We start from the raw sequence: 24,765 nt of genomic DNA, 5'->3' as shown, positions 1-24,765 counted from the left end.
TTGAACCACGAATTGTGGAATGAAATCTGTGGGAAAGAGAATCAAGCAGAAAAAAGAGCCGTGTAAGAATTCCCAGTATATTGTTTTCTTTATTTTATCTTTTCTTTTACGTTATTAATAATTGGAAGAATTTTGTCAGATTATGACAATGCCCTCTTTGATTGGAGCTCGTCATTGTCAGTAAAAAGCATCACTAACAAAAATTAAAAACCTCCTCCTTCCCAGATGACATTATTAACCATTCTTTTTCATCTAGAGCCCACCTGGAACAAATTTTAACGGCTCTGATTGCTCAATAATTGGCAACGGACCCCACCTTTAATGGGTCCCATTCCACTCATTGCTCATTGTACTAACTCAGATCAACCCCCTGGGTCACCGGAGTAAGTTCCCTCAAACCCTCAAATTCAACAGAAAAAAAAGAAGAAGAAATTTCACACATACAATACAATTTCATTAACTTGATTTAATTACTACAATTTCCCTAAAATACTATCTTCAATATGCTTTCTTTGACCAAAAAAGCTAGTAGGGAAGAAAAAGCAGAAATTGTTTTTTTTTGGGGGGGGGGGTGAGGGGGGACTGGACTGCCTAATTTTATGATCAACTTACAAAGAAGTTTTAACAAGGAAAACCCAGATTTGGAAAGCATAAAAAAATGGCAGCTTGATTATATTTTTTTTCTTATGCTATTAATTATGTGTATCATACCCAGAGAGCGCCAACTTCGACGAGCTTGCGGACTAGGTGTCCACTAAGGTGGAGAGCCACAAGGGATTCAAGACCGCCAACGCATGTTCCGCCAATGAAGACAGCGGGAGCAGGACTCCGAGAGGAGAGGCTATCGTGGGCAGGAGGTGGAGGGAGGGAAGCGATCTCGTGGTCATCGAGTTCGATGACAGTTGGGTGAACCCCGATGGTGGCTAAGAGTTTTTTCATCACATGGCACATGCAACAGGAGGAGCGGCTGAAGATGATGACTGGGTGCTCCGATATCAACCTCCTGATTCGTGCCTCCGTTGGCTCCTCCTCGTCTATGGAAAAGCCGGCGCCGCTGATGGCCGTGGTGCTCATGGGGGTGTTGTTTGAGGAAGGAGGAGGTTGTGGTGGTGGCAGTGGACTTAGATCAAGCTGCACGACGTCACTCGACCAGCTCCTTAACCTTTGCATCGCCAAAACAAAACAAAACAAAAAAAATCAAGGAAGCTTTTGTGTGTGATTGTGGTAATGCCAACGAGAGAAAAACTAGTGCGATGGGAGAGTTAAATACTACGTATAAAACAGAGTGAGAGGGAAGAGAAAAGTGCCTTTGCTTCGGTTATGGTTTGCTTACATCATAAAGTACCATGTTACATAGGTGTTTTTTTTTTAAATCAAAAGTTTATTATACTTTAGAGTTGTGAGAAGATTATTTATAAGTTAAAGTTAAATAAAATATATAATTTTAAAAGATTTAATATTTATTAATATAATATATTTAATAATTATTAGTTTAATTTTTTGACTTAGTAATTTAAGTTATAAATAGTTTCTTTTATAATCATAAAAATACATCCATTAAATATTAGAATTCATAAAGAGAATTTTGTGTTTACGTTTTGTTTTAAGGGTTCTTTGTTTTCGAGTTTTTTGGTTTAGTTTTTATCTCTATTTTTTGCACTTTTCGTTCTTTTACTATTATAATAAAATTATCTTTATCTGTGATTTTTATCTTCTTTAGAGATTTTTTACATTAAATTTATATGTTTAATTTTTAATTTGTTCCGTTATTTTTTATTTGTTGATTAATTGGGTTGATGCTATCAATGTTAAATTTATCAAAAATTCTGAGAGCTGGAATCGATATATTTAGTAATATTTTTGTGTTTTGTTTTGTTTTGATCAAAGTCATGTGCATGTATATTGGCATTTTTCGAAGCCAAGATTAGAAAGGGAAATGATGGCGTGGGTTGGATATTTTTGAAGATGACAAGAGTAAAATTTAAAGGTGGATTCTTTTCATCTTAAAATTAGATGGAAAAAAAAGAAAATATCTATTCAGATTTTCTTCTATGTTGTCGGATTTTGACATGTTTACATATGTAATTTGTACATAAGAGCTGCATTTAGTTTCTATTTGAGTCGTATGAAATACAAGGGGATAAGATTAAAGAAAGAAAAATGAAATAACAAATGATTGGAGAGGGTGGATTACACATGCCGATGCAAACGAGTGAGGGGACAATACATCGTGCGTCACAATAATACGGTAGTTCGGAAATACTGGATATTTGCCGGAGCGGTCACATGGGATGGTTGGTTGATGATCGTAGTAAATATCCCCCCTTACGTCACCTTCAACGCCACGTGGAACCCGTATATTGAACTGTGAGTAACCCGTTTTAAATTAAATCGTACTGCTGCTGATACTACAGTGAAAAAAGCAAGCAGGGGCTGAATAAAAAAGAGAGCTGGGGTGGCTGGTCCACTAGCATGACATAACCATCGGAACGAAATAACACCGGCCACGTCATCGTGACGTTCCCAGCATGACACGTGGTAGCTGTGTTTCGATTTCCTTCAGGCATGGAGGGCTTCCGGGGGGATGAAAGAGAGAGATTAATTAGAGATAGAGACGCAAATGTGGGGCCACCCCAACCTTTTTGGGTCACAATGGTATAGCCAATGAGTGAATGACACGTGGATGATGAGCATGCTTCTATGGTGATAGGGGATTGGGGGTCGTGGGGAGGAGGGGACCCACCATTATTGAATATGGGAGTGTAAAACGGAAAAGCGGAGCAGGAAGGAGTCCCCATTAAAGGAGGACCGTTGATGGTGATAAAATAAATATGATGATATAAGTAAAAAGGGGATGGCGTCAGCATCAGCATCAGCATCACCTTTCAACTTTGGTCCCGCTTAACCCTCTTTCTTTAATTATTTTCACCTTACCTCCTCACTTATGATTGTTTTTTTGGGGGGAGTTGCACCAATCTCTATTATTTAGTGTTGCTATACTTAATACCTTGGGCGATGAATGAATCATAGGAAATTGTTAAAATCCTAAGTTTTTCTAATGTATTATAATTCATCACATTCATTCAAAAAAATAATTTGAAAAACAAAACCTAAAAATTAAAGAAATCATTTTTTAAGTTAAATGGTTACTTTTAGATGTAGTTATTTATTAGTGGTGTTTTTTATATAGAGAGAGATCAACGTAATATTAGTGGTATTTTTTAATCCATGATTGACATTTTAATTAAATTTAAATTTATAATATATTGATAAATGAAAATATTAAATTTCAAAAAAACATATTTATCTTTCATTTTAATTTATTTTTAAGACCTTAGTTAATTAAGAAACTTTAACAAATAGAAATATATATATTTAAAAGTCAATGATTATTTTATTTTAAATAGTAAAATAAAATTAATAATTTTAAAATTTATGTCTTGTTTGGTTATTAGTGTAATAACGTAAGGAAAAATTTACTTATTATTTATGTATTACAATAATTAATCATTTGAATTTTGAAATAAAAAGATGCATAATTATTATAGTTTTAATCTTGAAATTATAAAGGTGGATAATAACTCTTGTAAATAATAAAATCTCTTTAAATAAGCGAAAATGTTTTTCTCTTTACTCAAAATAAGGCAGAGGTGTGATTAAATATTACTAATTAAATTTATTATTATTATTTTATATACTAAAACATGGATGCAAACACCAGTTCTTCCACTTGAACAATCAATGAAAACATGAATATTGTGGTATGCGAAGCATTGAATTTTGACTTTACTTAACCGAAAGAAAGAAAAGAAAAAGATTGATATTGATTGGAGGACCTATAATGGCAATGGCGAATGATGGGAAAAACCTCCCTCTTTTTTTCCCTTGGACAAAATATATATAAAGAAAAAGAAGAGACCAAAGTAGCAGGCTTTGAAGAAGGTGGTCATCATGCATAAAGGGTCAAATCCGAAAATCAAATCAGAGGAAAAGGAAAAGAGAGAAGAAGAAGAAGAAGGTGTTTGTCGTCATGCTGAAAGCGTCATCAGTCGTAGATGAGGGAGGATTGGACGAAAATATTTAAACGCTGTTGCCAGAACTCAGAGAAAGTAAAAGCATGCCTAACATGCATGTCTTTAACCCGATCCAAGACAAAATACCAAAAGAAACAAGGCTGAATCGGATGCCACACACCCTCGCCCATTTACAGCATTGGCAGGCAAAGCATGCCAGTACGCCCCTCTTTACTTCTTTTCCTTTATGCATGCATACAAATAATAGCTGCTTCGTGTAATAATAAATACTCAATGGAATCCAACTATTACAACACAGCTCTCAAATTGTTAAGAGTATAAGTAGACTAATAATTGAAAATTTCAGACAAAGCAAACTAAATTTTACACATAACATCATGAAATTTTAAAACTTACACGTATAATTGTAGAAGATGCTCATAACTCAAAATCTCCGCTTTTGCTAATAAGCCAAGTCCTTCTTAACAAATAATTTTGTTTTTAAATGCAATAAACATGCCTTTACTAAAATTTATACTACTTGCTAAGGAATTGTTTAAAATTAAAGATAAAATATAAAATAGTTTAAATTCTATATTTATGAAATGATCTAATCATATTTCCTAATTAATTTTAAATAATATATATCCAACAATTTTAAACTTATGTTTAGTTATTTTTCAAAATTTATTTTTTATTTTCAATTTATCAAACTTACCAACAGGGATGTGGAAGTTTTTCTTTTTTTTAAAATTCCATCAATAAATGAAACTATTCATTGAAGTGCATTTTTTTTTTACAAATTTATTATCTTGAGATGATTGATCATTGGTCAATGACTAGTACTGTTAAGGGTCCCATAAAATTTCTTTTTCATGGATCATTTCTAAAGGAATTCCATTTAATTCATACAATTAAATGCTGAGTTGGTTGATAATATATGTAAAGTGATGTTACATTATCTATAAATTCGAAAAAATAAATGAAAAATAATATTATAAATAAAATTTTAATTGTCTTCACAAGCTTTTCCTATTTTTTTCATTTTCTAAATTAAAAAATAATGGCCAACGAAATCATTTCAGCTGTCAATTATTATGGATAAAAAGAAAATTTATTGTAGCAAGTTGGAAAGTCGCAAAATCAATATACCTAGCCCACTTCACATTTATTGCTGGTATTACACCATAGTTGAAAATAAAATTCGAAAGATTTGTTTTTTTATATACTAAAAAACACTAAACTAATAAAATTTGATGCGATAAAAAATTGATTTGCCATTTTTCTAAAAGAAAGACTCCTCTAGCTTTAAAAATAATTTTATTTTTTAGTTTCATTTTGGAAAGGTATTTTTATTTTCTATTTTATTAAATTTGAAGTTTTATTTGGTAAATAAAAATATTTTTATAATAAAATATGAAAACTTGTTTAGTACCTATTTTGTGGGGAAATTATGGAAAAAAGTCTTCTTTCTTTTTTCTGAAAAGTAGGTCGTTTTTTCTTTTCTTATTTTCAGGAAAATAGGTTAATTTTTTTAAAGAGAAATAGAAAATGCTTCTTGCAGTCAACCTTTTCAGCTGACATGTCAGTTAAATGTTAGTGGTTTTGTCATTGAGTATTGGGTTCAATTTTTCTTTTACATTTGTATTTTTATTTCATGTTGCTTTAAACTTTTTAAAAAATTTTAATTAATGTTTTTAATCGACAAATATATTGTTTTCAAGTTTTTAATTAATAACTCTTTTATTTATATTTTTAAATAGTGTTAAAATCAATTAAAAATTTTGAAAACAATATATTTATCGATTAAAAACATTAATTAAAAAATTTTAAAATTTTAAAACAACATGAAATAGAAAATACAAATGTGAGTAGGAGAGGAATCAAATTTAAGATTCATTAACAAAATCACTAATATTTAACCATCTAACTAAAGGAATAGATGTATTTAAAGAAAACACGTTTTGTAAAAAACGTTTTCCGACAAGTCAGCTGAAAACATTTCTTGTAGGAAGTGTTTCCTGTTTCTCTCCAAAATCGACATATTCCCCTAAATTTGAAAAAAAAAAAACAGTTTATTTTACTAAATATGTTTTAAAATCGATTTTTTTATCTAATTTACCCCTATTTTCTCGTGATAGAATAATGAGAAATAATATAAATTAGTACATCAATATGGCTACAATCAATATATTGCATATTAAAAATTATTGAATAATATTTTCAAATATATATGATTTTAAATAGTGACCGATTAAATTGAAAGTTAAAAGCCAATGTATTCAACTCTTTCAATTTTATAAAGAAAATTTAGAATAATTAAAATAATTTTTCTTTATGATTTTCAAAAAAAATATTTTTATTTTCTAAAATTCTAATTATAAGCTAAACACGTTTTTAATTTTTTATTTTCTAAAAAGCAAGAATGTACATTTTATTTTTTAAATAGTACATTTTATAACCTCAAAATATATATTTTACTAATTAAATGAAATTAGTAAAAATAAATTAATTTTAAAAACAATTTAAAACACAAAATAACACTTTAAAAGTAATTAATGTAACAGCCCGATTTTTCAGTGGTATTAGAAATAGTGGTTCGAGGCCGCCAAATCCAGCAAGTAAGTTCGTAAATATTAAATATAATATTTATGAGTCAAATATGGTTTTAAAAAAGTTTTTGAATTACTAAATTGTGTTTTATAATGATTTATTATGTCAAGTGGTTTTAGAAAGTGAGGTATCGGGACCTCGTTTCTATAAACCAAGTCGTAAATTTTTTTATAAATATTTACGGAGTGCCATTAAGGTAGTATTAAATTTTCGTTCAAAAATTTTAACGTTTCAATAGTTAATTAATTAAAAAGGACTAAATTGAAAAAAATGCAAAACTTGCTAATAATAATATTTAAGTGATTAAATGGCTTGATAAATAAATGAGGGAGGACTTAAGAAGCAATTAAACCTAAATTAAAATGATGAGGCGGCATAAGAGAAAAAATAATAAAATAAGGCCATTCAATGGTAAAATTGTAAATTTGATGCAATCAAATTAAAACAAATTAGATTTGGATAGCTTTCTAGACATTTCTTCTTCAATTTTCAGTTCAAAATAGACATAGAAGAGAGCTGAATCTGGTTCTTCAATTTTTTGCTTCATGTGAGTTCAATTCTTACCCGCTTTTTGTAATTTTATATTTTTGAGATTGATACAATTAGGTATAACTAAATCTTACCTTAGTTTTTGATTTTATTAAAAATTTGGAATTGATAAATATTAGATTTTTTGATGAATAACATGGATTTAGAGCTTTGATTATGTAGTATGATGATTTTATAAAGTGATTTTGTTAAATATTGATTTTAGGATTAAATTATAAAATGTTAAAAATACAAGGGTTTGTTGTGAAATTATTGCATAAATGGGATGTTTTGAATATCATGAACATTTGGATAGCTTGGGTTTGTATTAAAATAGTTAATTTGCATGTTTTGGGCTCAGTGACTAAATTGAATAAAAGTAAAACTTTATGGGCAATTTTGTAAAAATATAAAATGACCAAATTGCATAAAATGAATTATTTTATTGTCTAAATTAATAAATGGAATGAAATTATTAATTTAGATCAAGATCGAGTGGAAATCGAGGAAAATGAAAAATTACCAAAATGCCCCTAAATCTTGATATTTCTTCAATTTAACCAGGTAAGTTCGTATGAATTGTATTCTGTAAAATTTTGATTAAAGTGAATTTTAATTGGTGATTGATATTATATATATGTTCTATTGTTGGAATTGAATTATTGTTGAAAATATATTATCGAATTTAATACTCAATTTTGATTGAACGCGATATTTGAGTACATTCGTAATTTGGTGTATCATGGTATTGGAAGGAGACAACGACATTTACCAAAGTAAACCGGGGTTTAGCATTTGTTGCGATCTCTCGTGTTTTACTTTCTGTTTAGCTCTAATGAGCTTTTATTGGTGTATTCGGAAGGACTAGCTCTTATGAGTTTTTGTTAACGATGTACTCTTATCCGTAAGTCGTTCTTCGATTTGGGAAAGTCTTGGTAAAGTGATTTGTTTAATGAATTTGAAAGTTATCCAACGATATTCTAAATTGTTCAACGAGCAATGTTCTGTAACGAGACGATATGAGTTTGATACAAACTAATACAGGTATATACATGAAATACATGAAAATGATGGTATATGATATATTGATATATAATGATATATTGAAATGGATGATATATGTATATGAAGAAACGGTAAGAGAATGATATGTATCATGACATGAACATATACAAATATCTTTGATATGTTGATACATGGAAATTATGTAAGTTGAGACGAGTAATAAACTTAAGTGTGACATGTTGAGATAATATGATTATCGATGTTAAATTTATATGAAATATGTTCAACTATGCTAACAAGTGTTGTTGTTTGATGCTTAGGCAAATGCCAAGCTGTTGGTTGAATGGCAATATGTTTAATTATAAGTTGTATTGAAATGGTAAGTGTTCAAATGAAAATATGCTTGAGCTCATGAAAGAGTGGTAAAGTTTAAAGTTATTTAAAATCCTACTATGCGAGGGATGATATGTATAAGTGATGCTGTGGAATTATTCACATTGTGAGTTGTTGAATATAGCTTCATGAATCTTGTGGTATCGATATTGGATTGTTATTGATATGTATAAATTTCATATTTGAAAAGAATTGATATGATTAAAGTTTATACGAGCTTACTAAGGATTATTTGCTTATGTAGTTGTTTTCCTTTACTTTTAGATTATTGGAAGCTCGATTAGGTTGGAAGCTTGTCGGAGTTATATTACACTATCCATCAGTTCTATCGGTACTTTCAGATGTTTTAATTTTGGTTATAATGGCATGTATAAGTATTTTGTTTAATGTTGGCCTATATGTAATTTGTTGAGATTAGCCACTTATTTTGGCTTGTTTTGGTTGCCTAATTATGGCTTGTTGATATGCATAATGTTGATTACAGGTTGAGACAAAATTGAGTGAGAAATATGGCTTGTAAAATTACCTATTTTCGTCCACACGGGCAGAGATAAGGACGTGTGTCTCAACCGTGTGTGACACACAGCCAGGTGACACGACCGTGGGCCCCCTATATCTTTTAAAGAGAGCAAGTCAGTATATTTACATGGCTGTGTGACCCCTGCAATGTTGAAAATTTTAAATGTTTCTGATTTTTTTTTTAAGTTTTCGATTTAGTCCCGATTTGTTTCTAATGCGTAATTTTAGCCTTAATGGCTCGTTTAAGGGACAATATGCATAATTTTGATTGGTTTTTGACATGAATGCTATATGATATGAAATGTTTGTATTTTCTGTCTGTTTGATTTGTAAATTTCGGTAATGCTCTGTAACCTTATTCAGGCGACGGATTCGGGTTAGAGGTATTACATTTAAATTAAAAAAAAAAAGTAAATATATAAAATAATTAATTATTGCAATGGTAATTTCAAATTTTCACTTCACACTTTCATTTTTCGTCTTGGTTTGGCATTTGTCGTAGGGAAACTTTACTAGAACTTTTAGTAGATATAACCAAATCAATTAAATTTCATATTAATATATTATGTTAATAGTTAATTAACATAATTTTATTATTATCACATAATAATTATAAATATACTAATAAATTATTTTGAAACCTATTTTAATAATAGAATAGATAATAAAAGATATTATCAATTCACAAATTTCTCAAAACTCAAATTTTATACACATTATTATAAGAGAACATATTTGGCACATTATCAATGTCATATAATAAAATATTAAAAATGCATATTAATTTTTAAAATTATTTATGGAATAAGCTTAATTTTCACATGGTAAAATAATCCAACTACTAAAATATTTTCGTTCCCTTTTCATTTGTCATCTAACCTGGGTAATGTTATCTCTTTTCACAATATGTAATATATATATATATATATATATATATATTAATTAGGTGTTTTGTTTTTTTACTTTTGTGATGTATAGATTGACTGTAAGTATTAATTAAATTATATTTAATAATTTTTAAAATTACATATAAATTTTGTAAAATTTCGTTAATAATATTGTTACAAGATTAAAACATAATAATACATAAATTTAATATTTAAAACAATACTTTAAAATTATTTTTAAAATAAAAAACAATATAATAGTAGATTGCATAAAATTGTAAATTTTAATATAATTTTATTATTAATTAATAAATATAAATTATTAATTAAAATTAAGTATTATGAGCACTAAATAAATTATTGTACTGTTATTTATATTTTAAAATATCTAATTTAATTTTAATATGTATTTAATTTGTATACATAAATTTAACAAAAATATATATCCACCAAACGCACGTTAAAAGAAAACAGTCGTTTCCGATTATCGTGGAAAAATAATCATAATCTATCATATTCTAAATACTCTTTATGATAACCTCTAAACTACCATTCCTTTTTTTTTTTTTAAATAATTTCTTATCATATTCTTCGCAATAACTCTTTAAAAGAAGTAGGTGCACGCGCTCATGGTGGAATTTCTTTTAAGAAGATGAGGTTTGCCATTCTTACACGATTCGTTCTTTAAGACAATCCGCACGTGAGTAATCACATGCTCCGTACTTTCGATAAGGCGGTGATCTAGGAGATGATGTTGACTGCAAATCCGTACCCGTTACCCGGATCCGTATCATATCCTTACTGGGTCCAGGCAACCCACGTCCCTTGGTTTATTAGTGCTTAGTAGTTAATAACCCAATAACCCCTGTGCCGCTGCACTGCCACACATTAGCCGAGCCCCTTGGTTTTTTTCTCTTCTCCGGCTCTTTCACTTGTCGGCGCCGCTAGTAAAAATTTACTTTATTTTTATAACGTTGACTGATTGAAGTTGACACATGAGTCATATGGTGGGACCCAGTGGTGTCATGATCTGAATCTCTGTCGGCTCTTAATCGCAAGGTAGTTTATTGTAGTTGTATAAATTGGATTGACATCATATTGTGCTTTCTAAAATTGCAACATAACCGTCCCAATAAAATTTCAACATAATATTTGATAAAAGAAGTGAAATTAATGGTGAATATCTGGATTACTTGAATTTAATCAAGGGTTAAATGATGAATGCCACACACGTGGCAGATTAGATGTAATTAAGTTGCGGGGGCATATGGTTAAGGTGATGCCTGCTTTGGCTTCACACCACCTTAAAGATAAGATGAAGGTCGAACAAAAAATACAAGACAAGAGGCGAGGGGGGGACATGAACGCATGGATAAGTGACAGGTCATTGGAAAATGAAATGATATTTGGGTACCCATTTCTCCAACAAGCTTCATCCTTTTCGATTTGGAAATCTTAGTTTTCATTTTATCGCAATAAAATATGTTGGTCAAAATAGCATAGTGTCAGTTGTAGTACACACAAATCTTGTCCTGTCTACAAAATCACCTGGATGGATGGTTCATGTTAATAAATAGACATATTTTTCAGTTGGATTCAAGACAATTGAATCTGATAAATAAAAAAATAGACTTACTTCAGAAAAATAAGTAATTCATATAAATGAGTTATATATGATTTCATATAAATACATTGTAGGATATACTATATTACTGGATTGGTGAAAGAAAATAAGCGTTTATTTTATTATCATAAAATTACTATACATACGAAAGGCCCTTTGCGGGTGAAGACGAAGAACATAATTTCTGGCCCAAGTTTTTCTTGTATTGATCCAGTTTAAAGAAACCTTGTAAGAGCAAGCAACTGTATTGGCCCATTTCTTTTTCTCCTTGGATATTTTGTGTGTTAATTTTTTCTGATAAATCGACATCACATCGATCAGTGTCAAGAGAATATTTGCAACTCTGGTTATGCTGTGTGGATTGAGAAGAACCTGGTTTAACAGCCAAGGTAAATACGTACCTTTTATTGTGGAGTCACCAGATTCGTTGCAATGTCATGCTCTCAGATCAGGAGAGTTCCGCACTTCAACGCAGAAAAAGAAAGAAAAATGCTTATTCTGCAAAACATGAAAAATAAACTTGTACACCCAAATCTTGCTCAGTATATATTACAAATGTGAAAAAGATAAGCATTGGTGTGGCACAATACTTTATCCCAACAAAACGAACTTATCTCTTGTTTAAAGCCTTGAGTTGGAGCTCAAACCCGGAAGAGCATCGCACTATTCGAAGTGAGTGGAAATGGAGCAGTTGCGTGTATTAAAAGAACTAAACTACTGGTATAAGCAGCATATCAGTATCACTCCCCTGCTAAACTTGATCAGCTACTTTCTTTTTAATGCTTGTGGAACATACATCATTTGTCAACATCACATGGTAAGACAAACACGCCCCAAGGAATCTCAAACAGGGACAGGTATTCGCAATCCGAATGAGTTCAAACAAATCATTTTCAATCCAGGTGGTGGTTTATTTTGTCCTGCACCGAGGAGAATCAACGACTCATTTGAAAAAGCATCGAAGCTTATAACATTTTTGGGGTTTTATAAGGGGCCCTACAATGATGTTGCTGTGAAAGAACCATAAACATGCTCGGTACTAATATGTTCTATTTTATTTATTCATTCACTTTCTGGTCCAACATAAAACAAATGGGCTATCTATTTCATCAATATAATCATTCACATACTGACAAAGACCAAACGCCATTAATATGCTTTGTGTACTCCCACTTTCCATTTGCCGAATCTTATTAATAATCTACTACACCCTCTTCCTCTTTGCAACACCTAAAGCGAAGGAAAAATGGCTCTCGTTCATGAAACTATTCAAAGTTCAGTTGGCGCAGAAGGGTTCCGGTCCTACTATCCTTATGGAACTACGGTGTCGATAATCATCACAGTGTTAGCCATGGTATTGGGGTATTTGTATGGTCCATATTGGAAGGTGAGAAGGGTGCCCGGTCCACCAACTATCCCACTGGTAGGACACCTGCCCTTGATGGCTAAGTACGGCCCTGATGTGTTTTCAGTCCTTGCTAAACAATACGGTCCTATTTTCAGGTCAGTTTTCATTTTTTTTTCTCATTTCCTCTTCAGGAAATACTTTGATTTGATGCATCAGTTATAAAAGTCAACACCCAACAACAAGTTTTTTTTTTTACTTGGAACTAATATATATATTTTAAAATTTCTTGATAATATACATCTCTTCTTCAATGAGCATGGTTTTATTCATTTAACGGTTCATCGACCATTGAAGAAAATAAACAGAAAATCATTTTGTGTCTTTTTTTAGAAAAAAAACTCTGGAGAAAGTGAGTGGGATGAGCCTTATCTTTTGTCTTTCGTACAAGATGTAGAACAGATAAAATAAGAATCTGAATTGACCTTTAGAAGCCCCAATAGTTTGTCCCTACCATTACCAGGATCATATCTGAAGGCTAGCCAAAAGAGTGATAATTTTTTGATAATGTCATGTTTTTGTTATTTTACATCTAAAAGGTATCTGATTGGTTGCATCTTACAAATTTATACAAGATGTTGCATTACGGCCACCCCACTTTGTTCCACAAAATTAACTTTAATAGTAAAACAAAGGGCTGGTTTTTTGGTGGTGGCACAGGTTTCATATGGGTAGACAACCCTTGATAATCGTTGCAGATGCAGAGCTTTGTAAAGAAGTTGGAATAAAGAAATTCAAGGACATTCCAAATAGAAGCATTCCTTCACCTATTGCTGCCTCCCCACTTCATCAAAAGGGTCTTTTTTTCACCAGGTACTCTCACATATATATAGCTAACCCCATAAAGGGTCTCTTTTTAAGATTATGAACTTGATGACATCTCAAATTCCAGGGATGCAGGATGGTCCACCATGAGGAACACAATATTATCTGTCTATCAACCATCACACTTGGCTAGCCTAGTTCCCACCATGCAAAATTACATTGAATCAGCTACTGAAAATCTCCATTCATCTAAACAAGACATTGTTTTCTCTAACCTTTCACTCAAATTGGCAACTGATGTAATTGGACAAGCTGCTTTTGGGGTTAACTTTGGTCTCACTAAACCACAATCGATCAATGAATCAATCAGGACCGTGGATAAACAAGGCAGTCAAGATGATGAAGTCTCTGACTTCATCAATCAACATATCTACTCCACAACACAACTTAAGATGGACTTGTCAGGTTCTGTGTCGATTATATTAGGTTTACTTGTTCCCATATTACAGGAGCCTTTCAGGCAGATTTTGAAACGAATACCGGGAACCATGGACTGGAAAGTTGAGAGGACTAACAAGAAACTGAGTGGCAGGCTTGATGAGATTGTGTCAAACAGAATGAAAGACAAGAACCGAGGTTCAAAGGACTTCTTGTCTCAAATATTGAGTGCAAGGGAATCAGAGAATGTGGCCAAGAAGGTTTTCACTCCTGACTATATCAGTGCAGTTACTTATGAACACCTCCTTGCTGGTTCAGCAACGACATCCTTTACATTGTCATCGATTGTTTATTTAGTTGCTGGACATCCAGAGGTTGAGAAAAAGTTGGTTGCAGAGATTGATGGGTTTGGTCCACATGACCAGGTGCCAACTGCTTATGATCTCCAACATAAATTTCCTTATCTTGATCTGGTAAGTCCCTGGCGCTTCTTCATTTTCTGACATTTTTTTTTGCATTGTCACAAAAAATTCAAGACTGGATTTATTCTTGTATCTGGTTTGACTTTAGGTGATCAAAGAAGCTATGAGGTTCTACATAGTTTCTCCATTAGTTGCAAGAGAAACATCAAAAGAAGTGGAGATAGGAGGTTACCTTCTGCCTAAGGTATTACTTATCAGAATCTCAATGTAATTTCATTCCTGTTCATAGACTAATGCCCTTGTCTATGATCTTTGACGTGCAGGGAACTTGGGTGTGGTTAGCAGTTGGGGTCTTAGCAAAAGATCCAAAGAATTTCCCAAACCCAGATAAGTTTATACCAGAACGGTTTGATCCAAACTGTGAAGAAGAAAAACAAAGGCACCTGTATGCTCTCATACCCTTTGGAATTGGGCCACGGGCATGCGTCGGCCGGAAGTTCTCCTTACAGGAAATCAAACTTTCCTTGATACATCTATATCGGAAATATACATTTCAACATTCTTCAACCATGGAAAATCCTTTGGAGCTTGAATATGGCATAGTTCTCAACTTCAAACACGGTGTAAAACTCACTGTCACAAAAAGAACATGATTATTGTATCTGACTGAGTTATATTTCCTCAGTCGTATTAATGCAAAAAGGTGTCATACTATACGCCTAAAAGTCTAAAACAAATGAAAGAACAAAGAAATGTTTGGTCAGATCCCTTCACCTATTTTACATTTTTATTAGTGCTATGTACAATTTTGCTGTAAAAGTTATTGGACGTTGCTATGGAGTGCTTCGAAGGGTATTTTATGAATTCTATTACAGTAAAAGATATATTTAATAACCTTAAAAGAGAGTTTGCAAAATTATTTTATCACTTGGTGAATGCAGCCAGAAGTGACACCCTTGGGCTAGGGAGTCCCATGTATGCAAGTGTGGGTGAGACTCGAATTTTGTGGCTCGGTCGTGGTGAAGGTATTGGAACAGAGGTTCCAAAGCGACCAGGGGTGACTCTGGGAGACAGGTTAACTTGTTCCAGAGCTTGGAATTGCAGTTCTTTTGGGTACTCTCTGACACAGCCAATTCGAGGACCAATCCCACTTGTCCACTTGCAAGACAAAGGTTTGGCCATGTTGAATGCTTGTGCTGCACTGCTGTCTATGCTAACTTCAAGACTTTCAGTTCTGATGCACTCATCATTTGCAGGCTCATCATCGACCTCTACAGTCTTTGAATCTCTCGATTTTTCTGTTTCCATTGTATCTTTAATTACCCCATGCTTGGACTCATAGCCGACAACTTTGTTTGAGGTGTAGCCCTCATCTACTGCACATCTCTGCTCCAGAAATGAGAATGTAAGCACTATCCTGACAAGATTAATCAAATTCTGGTAGCTATCTATATTGTTAAATCTCCACAAAGCTTAAGTTAAAGTCTAATGACTTCTTTTTTATTACCTTAACGTTGGTTAAATCCACATTGTGTTCTTCAAGGAAAATAATGAATTCCTTGAAATTGTCTTCAGTTGGTAGATAATGACCACTGTAAGGCCAAACAGCCTGGAGAGGAAGAGAAGAACTTCAAAGAATTTAAACAAATCGGTTTTATTGGTGATTGGTATTTGAAATGCAATAAATGTACCTCAAGAAATCCATGAGAAGCCACCAATCTTCCAGCAGCTGTTGTAGCACCTCCTGAAAGGAAACTCGAGTGCTGAAATACCCCTTTCTTCTTTTTCCCAACATACAAGGATCTTGTTGTGCTAAGCACAAAAATCCACTTAGAACCCTCAGTGGTGTGAACAGGCATCCCAGATTGCTTGTAAACAAGCTTTCCATTTTCCACAATCACTTCAAATGCTTCCCTTTCTTTCTGCAACCAAGAAAACCAGACATGGGTAAGGAATGTACAAAACATTTTAGCCATAATCAGTGCATTTAACAAGACTCACTGGTCCAAGATATTTGATGCATTGTCTTTGTAGATTTGTTCTTGGACACTTCTTGAGATTTAGTTCTTTGCCATCGCCAATATCCAACCTTCAATTTCAGATATCAGAACATAAAGGTATAATGGAGCAACCTTCAATAATGTCATTTTGAAGTCTGTTTATTGTTTAATTGAGTACAGTACCAGTAGAAGAAAGGTTGACTGCTCTTGCTTGCTGACCAAACATCATAGTAGAAGTGTAAATTGTGTCCATAACGATGTCGTGGGTCAATCTGCATAACATACAATATATGTTCAAATGATACAATATCTTAGCAAGACTTTTCCTATGCTATAACTATATATGAAAATATGGAGTGATAGGATATCAGTAAGCCAATTTGAAACTTGAATTAGCAAAACAAACTTACTCAGCTGGAATAGGGATAATTCTAATTCAAGAAAGATTATATGAACTTACAGCTTCAAGCCAATGTTGGAGGGCTAGTTTTTGAGCCTTCTCATCCTTAGACAAACCCTTCCCAACCTACAAAAGATCAATGGGATGATGATCTTGTCAGCCTTAAAACAAATTTAGAAAGCAGCCATTGTTGAAAGGTTAGTAAAGTACCTTGGCAGCCCTTGTTTTAGCCCGTGCCCACTTTGATATGACAGTTTCATGTTTCTCAATTTCATAGAATGAAACAGAACACCTTCTTAGTGCTGCAGAATCTAAGGTCTTCCACCTACAATGTTTGAATGAAGAACAAAAGAAATTACTCAAAAAATAAAAAAATAAAAACACCAAAAAGTGTAACAGGAGATTCAGATTTTATATTGAGAAAAGGTGACAAACCAGAGCTCCTCAACCACAACTGCACAATCTGCAAGATTCCTCCTTGTCCTATAGCCTCTATAGACTTTTTGAAGCTTAGTTGCAGCAGCATCGAGCTCACTTAGGGGCCTTGGAGAAAACATTATCACTGGTTTAGGGAGCTTTATAGTGGGTTTTACTGGTATAACGATTCCATTGGCTTTATCATTTGAGGGAACTGAATTTGCATTCCCTTGATCAAATGCTAAATGTTTGAAGTAATCGGAAGCTTCAAGCTTTGGTTCTTTAATGGGAAACTGAGAATCATCCTTCTCTCCAGACCTTACAATAACCTTTTCCATGGCATAACTAAAAACTTGAAGTTTCAGGATTTCCTTCCAAGCTGATAAAAGCAAAGAAAGGGAAACACCCATTGATCTTAAAATCTCTTTACAGACTTCAAACCTGCAAAATCAGAATTATCAAACATGCTCGTTAGACTAAAAGAAAGCTATCATATTAATACCCTTGAGTTCGTATGAGAAAGCAGCTGAAATAGCTGAGCTGGGAGGGACATAAGGGAATATGGTGGGGTTTAGTGGCCTTCAAAGCGGCTCATAACAAGGATTTAAGAAGCCACAATTAGAAGAAATATGATCTAAACCAAAGCAAATTAAAAAAGAACGAAGAAGAAAGAAGATAATAATAAAATTATAGTATGAAGCTCTCGGGTAAATAGGTTACTTATTTTACTACAACGACTGATTTATTTATTTATTTTCTGCATGGTCGTGGAAACTGTAGGAAGACGAGTTAGTTGCGGTGGGGACTCTGCTCTTTACATATTTGTACTGTTGTAGATGGAACTTCGTTTTCAGACATTACTTCGTAATTGAAGAATCTTCAACACCTTCAAGTTACAATAAACTACGACTTTTTGACGACTTAATGAATCTACCTTTTTCTTTTCTTTTGCCTCAAATCAAAGATGTTCTCAAATTTCCAACATTGACATCTTCTTTCTTTGATTTTACTTGAAATATAATCTAGTGAAACTCTTTTCTCCAGTTCCAAGTAATTAAAGTTTTGCAGATACAGTCAGTAAATATACATTTTCCAATGATAAAAAGAGTCAAAAGGATTAGTCTTATGGAATCACACGCAGTATGCCGCTGGAGAACTGCTGCAATAATCGGGGATGTGACTTTTTGGATCCAACTTTATCTAACCAACATCTTAGGGAGCCTAAAAAGGTTGATGAAGCTATTACTTAAGTTCCAATCTCTTGCTCTTACCTATATATAAACAAATAAGGCTCATTTTCTGAATTATGGACGATGGTCCCTTCACCCTGTTCCATCTAACAAGTGGGCATTAGTTGACTCTTCGAGTGCCTTTTAAATAACCATGGCCGACTGTGATTGTGATGCAACAAAGTAATCCAAAATCAATAAATGAGTGCTATCTAAATCATTGAAAAAGCCCATGTCTAATAATTTTCAGAAAAGGTGAAACAAGATAAGGTATTTTGTATGCCTGGCTTAATAGCAGCGGTTCATAAAAACTACAATAAGCACAGTTTTTTTATCAACACACTCCATTTATCTCATTCTTGTTATATGATATAAACAATCTGAAAATAAACATCATAAAATCAAGGAACTAAAGTTTGGTTGAAATTCTTATTTAAGCGTTTCAGGATTTCAGGTGGCCCCATTGTAAATCCATCTCCGTTTATTAAGAAGATACTGTCTGTGATTTCTGTCGAGGTGGTATGCGAAGCCAAACCTTCATCATGTCGTATGATGCAAATCCAACTGCCACAGAAGGAACCATCTGACAACAAATTGTAACACACATCATTAGAATGACAACCATCCCAAGATCACATAAACTTGTCGATTATAAACAAAGGTTGGACCCAAACTAATGAATGTTTCTTGTTTCAAAGCAGTTACGACAGAAGAGGATAGAACTAACAAATAAGAATCCGCAAAAGTGAGCAGCCAGGTTGATATTATTGTTGAGTATATAAACTACCTTTATATAATTAATGCTCAAGCCTGCGAACAATTGTCTCCATCCTTGATTACGTGCAATCGTAGTAAGCCCATCCAATGTGTTTCTGTATCTTGTACCACCTTGAATTGTTGAACACTGAAGACTTTCAACCTGTAGGATAACATTAAAAATTTACATCACAGATGAGGCAATGACAAAGCCAGGTGCCAGTTAAAAAGCAGATAGAGACACTAATAACTCAAATTATTCAACCATGGTTGACATTAGCAAGAAAACAACATAATATATGCATCTTTTCACAAAACATTTAAAAGACCCCAGAAAAGATTCCAAGCATATAATAATAACACCTGATAGGAGACAACAACATAATGCCAATTCCATTAAACTAGAGAATAGCAATTACACCCTCATAGAAATGTATAGCTGTGGCACAATACCTGCATCTGTCTCCTTACAACATCTAATGGGTATGTGAAGGTCTGCCCAAACAACCCAGCCACTGCTCCACAAGAAAGATGCATCGCAATGGACTTTTGGTGCTCTTCAGGAACATGTAGCTTTAGTACCTCATAAATGTAGAACTTTAAACCAGCATATGGGAGGATGCCAGTGAGTGTTGGACCTATGCATGAAAAAGGTTCCATCAAGTCCAAGCATAAATTGCAAAGTGCAAAACAAAGCAACTACACTAAAACAATTTCAAGTTTGCAAGTTAAATTAATGAATATATTATCAATGGAAAACTGTAGATACTTTAAACAGGGAAATAAGAAAGATTGTGCCAGTTATAAGAATAATGCACAGAACTAGGAGTCATTGTCAAATCAATTCATTCTTAATCTGTAATATGAAGAATTAGAAACAATCACATACATACCTACACCCCGATATAATCCACGTATTCCCCCTTCCCTGTAAACACTTGTCAGTACATCTCTTATGCCATTGTATGCAGGTTGAGGGTATAAACTTCTTATACCACTCCTGAAATTTGTTCTGGTGTCTGTAACCTGTTAAACCATAATAGTTAATGAGAAATATGAAGCAGGGTAACGAAAATTCATTTCCTTTAGTAATTCAGTTCATGCAAGGAGCACTTAATAAATAGCAAGGTTAATCAATTTATCCAAGTACGAATGCCGTGAGTGCGTTAGTGATGCAATTCCACAACCAGAATCAACAATTAAATGATAGAATTTGGAGATTTGACTAAACCAGTGTAAGAAGATGACAGAATTAATTTATTGTAAATACCCACAAACCAGATCAACCTCAACCAAATAATCGAAAAGGATTCAAAAATATTTATGTGAAACTATGCCATTCCTATGTACACTTCTTACCTGATAGGCAAGTTTAGTGCGAGCCAAGTCCAAGGGATAAGTGCATATTACTGCAGTCCCTCCAGATGCAGAACCAGCTAAAAGATCTATAATAGGTCCTGATCCCATGAACGAATAGTTATCTAAGATCCAACCTCGATAACGCTCATAAGTCATGAAATGTAAGGCTGCATATGGAATGATCCGAACAACACTAGCTCCATTTCCTCTGCCAGTAAGAACAAGCATGAACCCATCTAACTTTTATGGGAGGGAATAGAGAAAGCAAAATGGCAAAATAATATGTAAACTTACTTGTAAAATCCAAGAACACCTTCATGCTTTAGTACCTTCCTTAAGGATTGATACACCCCAAGAGACCGAAAACCATCGGTCCTTGTCTGCACAATAAAGAAATAGCGAGTGAATCATATAAAACTGTCGGTGATAACGTGCATGAAGCATAAATAAATATATAATTTTTGGTTGGGGGGGGGATCAAGTGACAAATTTGTAACTTTACAGGACCCAAAACCAAGCTAAACAACTAACAGAGTTCAGCATCACAAAATGCTAAAACAAAAAATGACACTTTTGGTTTGTATTCGGATGATGCTTATAATCTCTCCCTCTATATATATAATATAGAACTACATAGACATATAATATCACTCACCTGCATGAGTATTTTAATCCGTTCTAAAGGAGCAACGGTAGTTTTAGCAAAAGCTCCAGCACCACCACCAGCAATTAGCTCTTTGACATAAACAGGCAAACAATCAATATGGGAAACCTCTTCACGTGCTGTTGAACCATCAACAAGCCCAGCCATATTTGTTGTCAATGTGGAGCCTTGAGGAGAATTCATCTCGAAATATCCAACTCAGACCAATTATATCACCAAGATCTTCCTCAATTTAATAAATTTGGTCAAATTATAATTACCCACCCTGAAGCTTGAAGAACTCTTTATCCCATCTATCTCTTGGGATACAAAAAGAAAACGATTTCTGTTCAAAGGGTAGTAAATTCAAAGGCTTGAGAACATCCAGATGAAAGCCGGGCAGGTTCACAAGCCGATCCTTTTCTTCAATAACAATAAGATACATTCAAAGAAACAAAGAAAGATAGACCGCAGAAATTGCCAAATCCAAAAGCTACCCTTATAGTTATAAACCTGCTTCCATACCCTCAATCTAGATTCATCAAAAAGTCTCCTCTTAAATCACCCACGTCCACCACTTTCAAGGCAATAGATAACATAAGCCTAAGCAATCCCAAGAACCAATCAATTTAAAGAGTTCCCATGATTCCAAGTTCAAAAAACGTACCAGAAAAGAAGAACAGGTATGCAAATATTTGGGTTAGAACCAAAATCTGAAATACCTGCTCTTCTTGGGAGAAAGGAGAGGGGGGGTGTTCCTTGATGAGTTTCGTATGTATGTGAAAGTCGTTAGCTTCAAAAGCGATGTTTTTGCTGCAAATTCGAAGGAGAAAGTCGAGTTGTGTGGTGGGTCAACGGTGCAAATCAAGGGTCGGTGGATCTTCAAAAGTAGCCCACGTTTGGATATGCTCACTGTACAGCCCAACATCCTAGGCTTAGGAGATCGCTGCTTTTGGATGGACGATGATGTCTTCCTTAATGTGTTTTGACTTTTAATTGTAAGGGTATTCATTTCAATTGAATTTAAAAAGATAATTTATAAAATTGATGTAGGCTATAAGTATTTTTTTCACCGTATTAAATTCAATAAAATTATTGATAATTTTAATTTTTACTCTGATAGCAATTTTAAAAAGATAATTTATATTATCAATAACTTTTATTGAATTTAATACCGTGAAAAAATATACATATTTCAATTGAGAAAATAAAATAAAATTTTAAATAAGGTAATTGTGCCTTTTTATTTTAAAACATATTCATATATATTTTTAAAATGTCTTTATATTTACTTTTAAAACAACTTTTTTTAATTCATTGGCATAGTGCGTATGTAAATTTTAATTACAAATAAATCAAAATTTTATATAAATGTAAAATAATAAATTAAGGGTATTCATTTCTTTTTAATTTCATATAAAACATATAATTAATAGTTTCCACTTTCACTTTTTCTTACTTTTACTTCTTTTTTTTAGATATTGAGGCTTACTTGATTCCTGTGTCTCTTTGGTTGTACTAAAGTTGAATATTTGGCAAGTATTGTAAGGAAACCTTCTAAGAAAGTGTGTAAAATTTTTCTTGGAATTTTATTGGGTTCAAGCGAAGTAAACTATATATAAACACTAATTTCAACATAATTCGCTTATCAATTACATCCTAATAATTTATTTCAACTTTCAACCTTAAAAAATATATTAGTTTTTTATTTATTTTCTCGTTTTCTAATTTATATTTTTTATCGAATCTCTTCAAAATAGATAGAAAAAGTAATGTTTTTAACTTTGTTGACGTAGCATACACGCGGATTGCCACGTGGATGATACATCAACATTTAACTAATTTTAAAAAATTTAAAAATCAATAAAACTATAATTATTATTTTTAAAATTAAAAAAATTAAAACTATTAAAATTTGTAAAATTATAAATTAAAAGAAAAATGTTGATATCTCATCTACATGACAATACATTTGTTATCAATAAAATTAACAAATGTTTATTTTTCTTAACGTAATTTGACCAAAAAAACTAAATTTTAAGACTAAAAAAGGAAAATTATATTAATGATTAAAATTAAAGGTTAAAAAAATTATTATACCTAATCTAAAACCACTCGTGAAGTTTCCATGGGGAGTAGTACACCATATATATGTATACACATCATGTCTGCATGCATTCGCGGAATCGGAGTGCAAGCAACGTTAGCACTTTTCTTTTCTTGACACTTTTTAAAAACTTTGAGTTATCTATTTATTCAAGGTTTGCAATAATTAATTTTAAATTTGTTACTTGGATGGGTTAGATACGTCTATTTTGAGATTTAAATCATTTCAAATTTATGTTGTTTTGGATTTAAGTACCTTTTTTTTATTCAAATTATTTTAATTTTTGGATATAATTTTTTATTTTAATTATTCAAATCGGGTTTAAGCCAAGTCTAAATTGAGTTGAATAAATTTATATTATTAATTTTTTAATCGAATTGGGATATTAAGATGAAATATTGGATTAAATTGAATTTTTGAGTTGAGATCAGAACAATAGATTTAGTCCAAGAGCTGGCTAGCTATCTGTCAGCAGGCCAAGAAGATTGACTTCATCGTTGGAGACTTTTGATCAGCTCAATTAGTGGAAGTTGCAGATGGAATTGAATGAAAGCTACAATATATTGTTTTAATTTCCAGACTGATTGATGATATCAACAATTCCCCAATAGACATTGGTCTTAGTTACAAATCAAGGTTTTGGAACAATAACTGTTGCATCTTGTCGAACGTTTCAAGGGAAGAAATAATCATCCTGGAAACAGCCTTAAAACTTAAAATTCAACAACATGTGAAACATGTCAAGGACAAATAAGGTCTTTCTGACACAAGTTTGAAGGAACAGTATGAACATTGGTTTGGTCTTTTACAATAATATAGATTATCAACTAACATCAACAAACCTTCTTTTTTTTTCTTATGATCTTGTGGTGATTTTAATGTTTGAAGGAATTCATTCTTGAAGCTGTCTTATCTGATTCCTTAAAGGAACCAGTTCTAGAAATAGATATGGTACTCAAAGTCCTTGGATGGTATGCTAATACAGTATCATGCTTGCCATTAAAGATAACAGCATCATTATCATCATCTGATATTTTACATTTCCCCCCTAATATAATCGTCTTTTTCCATATCGAATCTTCATCTTTAGGTCTAGCTTTTTTCTCCCGAATCTTCACCGATATGCTTTTTACGCTCAAGGTTGTGCCTAGTTTTCGCGTGGAGTCGGACTTTAACGTGAAATTGTTGCATGAATGAGCGTCTTTCATCATCATCCCGGGCGGAGGAGGCAATTCTTTGATC

At 32.6% G+C, this 24,765-nt stretch overlaps 4 protein-coding genes across 5 annotated transcripts; 1 reads left to right on the top strand and 3 right to left on the bottom strand.

The window, feature by feature from the left end:
- Window positions 1–432: 432 nt before the first annotated feature.
- On the bottom strand, window positions 433–1,322 carry LOC105771078 (glutaredoxin-C6). Its single transcript, XM_012592482.2, has one exon. The coding sequence runs from the start codon at window positions 1,168–1,170 to the stop codon at window positions 706–708; it is 465 nt and encodes a 154-aa protein (XP_012447936.1). The 5' UTR covers window positions 1,171–1,322; the 3' UTR covers window positions 433–705.
- An 11,442-nt stretch (window positions 1,323–12,764) lies between these two features.
- On the top strand, window positions 12,765–15,476 carry LOC105767733 (cytochrome P450 711A1). The gene is made up of 5 exons (XM_012587307.2): window positions 12,765–13,085; window positions 13,648–13,800; window positions 13,880–14,663; window positions 14,761–14,856; window positions 14,936–15,476. Exons 1-5 carry the CDS (start codon window positions 12,829–12,831, stop codon window positions 15,263–15,265), a joined length of 1,620 nt encoding a protein of 539 aa, XP_012442761.1. The 5' UTR covers window positions 12,765–12,828; the 3' UTR covers window positions 15,266–15,476.
- Window positions 15,303–18,744, bottom strand: LOC105767732 (IQ domain-containing protein IQM4). 2 transcript variants are annotated; one of them, XM_052630831.1, is made up of 8 exons: window positions 17,448–18,744; window positions 17,223–17,337; window positions 17,073–17,138; window positions 16,796–16,884; window positions 16,614–16,701; window positions 16,304–16,534; window positions 16,120–16,221; window positions 15,303–15,998 (listed from the first exon to the last, which is right to left on the bottom strand). In XM_052630831.1, the coding sequence occupies exons 1-8, from the start codon at window positions 17,837–17,839 to the stop codon at window positions 15,537–15,539; spliced, it is 1,545 nt and encodes a 514-aa protein (XP_052486791.1). In that variant the 5' UTR covers window positions 17,840–18,744; the 3' UTR covers window positions 15,303–15,536. The 2 variants fall into 2 exon arrangements, with proteins under 2 accessions (XP_052486791.1, XP_052486792.1); XM_052630832.1 differs by having other exon boundaries at window positions 15,792–16,029.
- Window positions 18,745–18,871: 127 nt separating this feature from the next.
- LOC105767735 (mitochondrial carrier protein CoAc1) lies at window positions 18,872–22,307 on the bottom strand. The gene is made up of 7 exons (XM_012587310.2): window positions 21,429–22,307; window positions 21,068–21,153; window positions 20,774–20,981; window positions 20,308–20,440; window positions 19,868–20,052; window positions 19,446–19,577; window positions 18,872–19,241 (listed from the first exon to the last, which is right to left on the bottom strand). Exons 1-7 carry the CDS (start codon window positions 21,618–21,620, stop codon window positions 19,143–19,145), a joined length of 1,035 nt encoding a protein of 344 aa, XP_012442764.1. The 5' UTR covers window positions 21,621–22,307; the 3' UTR covers window positions 18,872–19,142.
- Between the last annotated feature and the right edge of the window lie 2,458 nt (window positions 22,308–24,765).

This window comes from Gossypium raimondii, chromosome 5 (genome assembly GCF_025698545.1).
Source record: "Gossypium raimondii isolate GPD5lz chromosome 5, ASM2569854v1, whole genome shotgun sequence".
In the NCBI taxonomy this organism is placed as follows: Eukaryota; Viridiplantae; Streptophyta; class Magnoliopsida; order Malvales; family Malvaceae; genus Gossypium; species Gossypium raimondii.
The sequence above is the reverse complement of the archived record's forward strand: the minus strand, read 5'-3'. Positions and strand labels throughout refer to the sequence as shown.

Excerpts from the sequence above, each read along its gene's own strand:
- LOC105771078 (XM_012592482.2), bottom strand. The coding sequence starts at position 1,170 with ATGCAAAGGTTAAGGAGCTGGTCGAGTGACGTCGTGCAGCTTGATCTA.
- LOC105767733 (XM_012587307.2), top strand. The coding sequence starts at position 12,829 with ATGGCTCTCGTTCATGAAACTATTCAAAGTTCAGTTGGCGCAGAAGGG. Across the intron at positions 13,086-13,647 it reads CAATACGGTCCTATTTTCAG|GTTTCATATGGGTAGACAAC; the intron begins GTCAGTTTTCAT and ends GTGGTGGCACAG. Across the intron at positions 14,857-14,935 it reads GAGGTTACCTTCTGCCTAAG|GGAACTTGGGTGTGGTTAGC; the intron begins GTATTACTTATC and ends TTTGACGTGCAG.
- LOC105767732 (XM_052630831.1), bottom strand. The coding sequence starts at position 17,839 with ATGGGTGTTTCCCTTTCTTTGCTTTTATCAGCTTGGAAGGAAATCCTG. Across the intron at positions 16,885-17,072 it reads TCCAACATTGGCTTGAAGCT|ATTGACCCACGACATCGTTA; the intron begins GTAAGTTCATAT and ends TATGTTATGCAG. Across the intron at positions 16,535-16,613 it reads GCATCAAATATCTTGGACCA|AAAGAAAGGGAAGCATTTGA; the intron begins GTGAGTCTTGTT and ends TCTTGGTTGCAG.
- LOC105767735 (XM_012587310.2), bottom strand. The coding sequence starts at position 21,620 with ATGAATTCTCCTCAAGGCTCCACATTGACAACAAATATGGCTGGGCTT. Across the intron at positions 21,154-21,428 it reads GGATTAAAATACTCATGCAG|ACAAGGACCGATGGTTTTCG; the intron begins GTGAGTGATATT and ends TTTATTGTGCAG. Across the intron at positions 20,982-21,067 it reads GGTGTTCTTGGATTTTACAA|AGGAAATGGAGCTAGTGTTG; the intron begins GTAAGTTTACAT and ends TCTTACTGGCAG.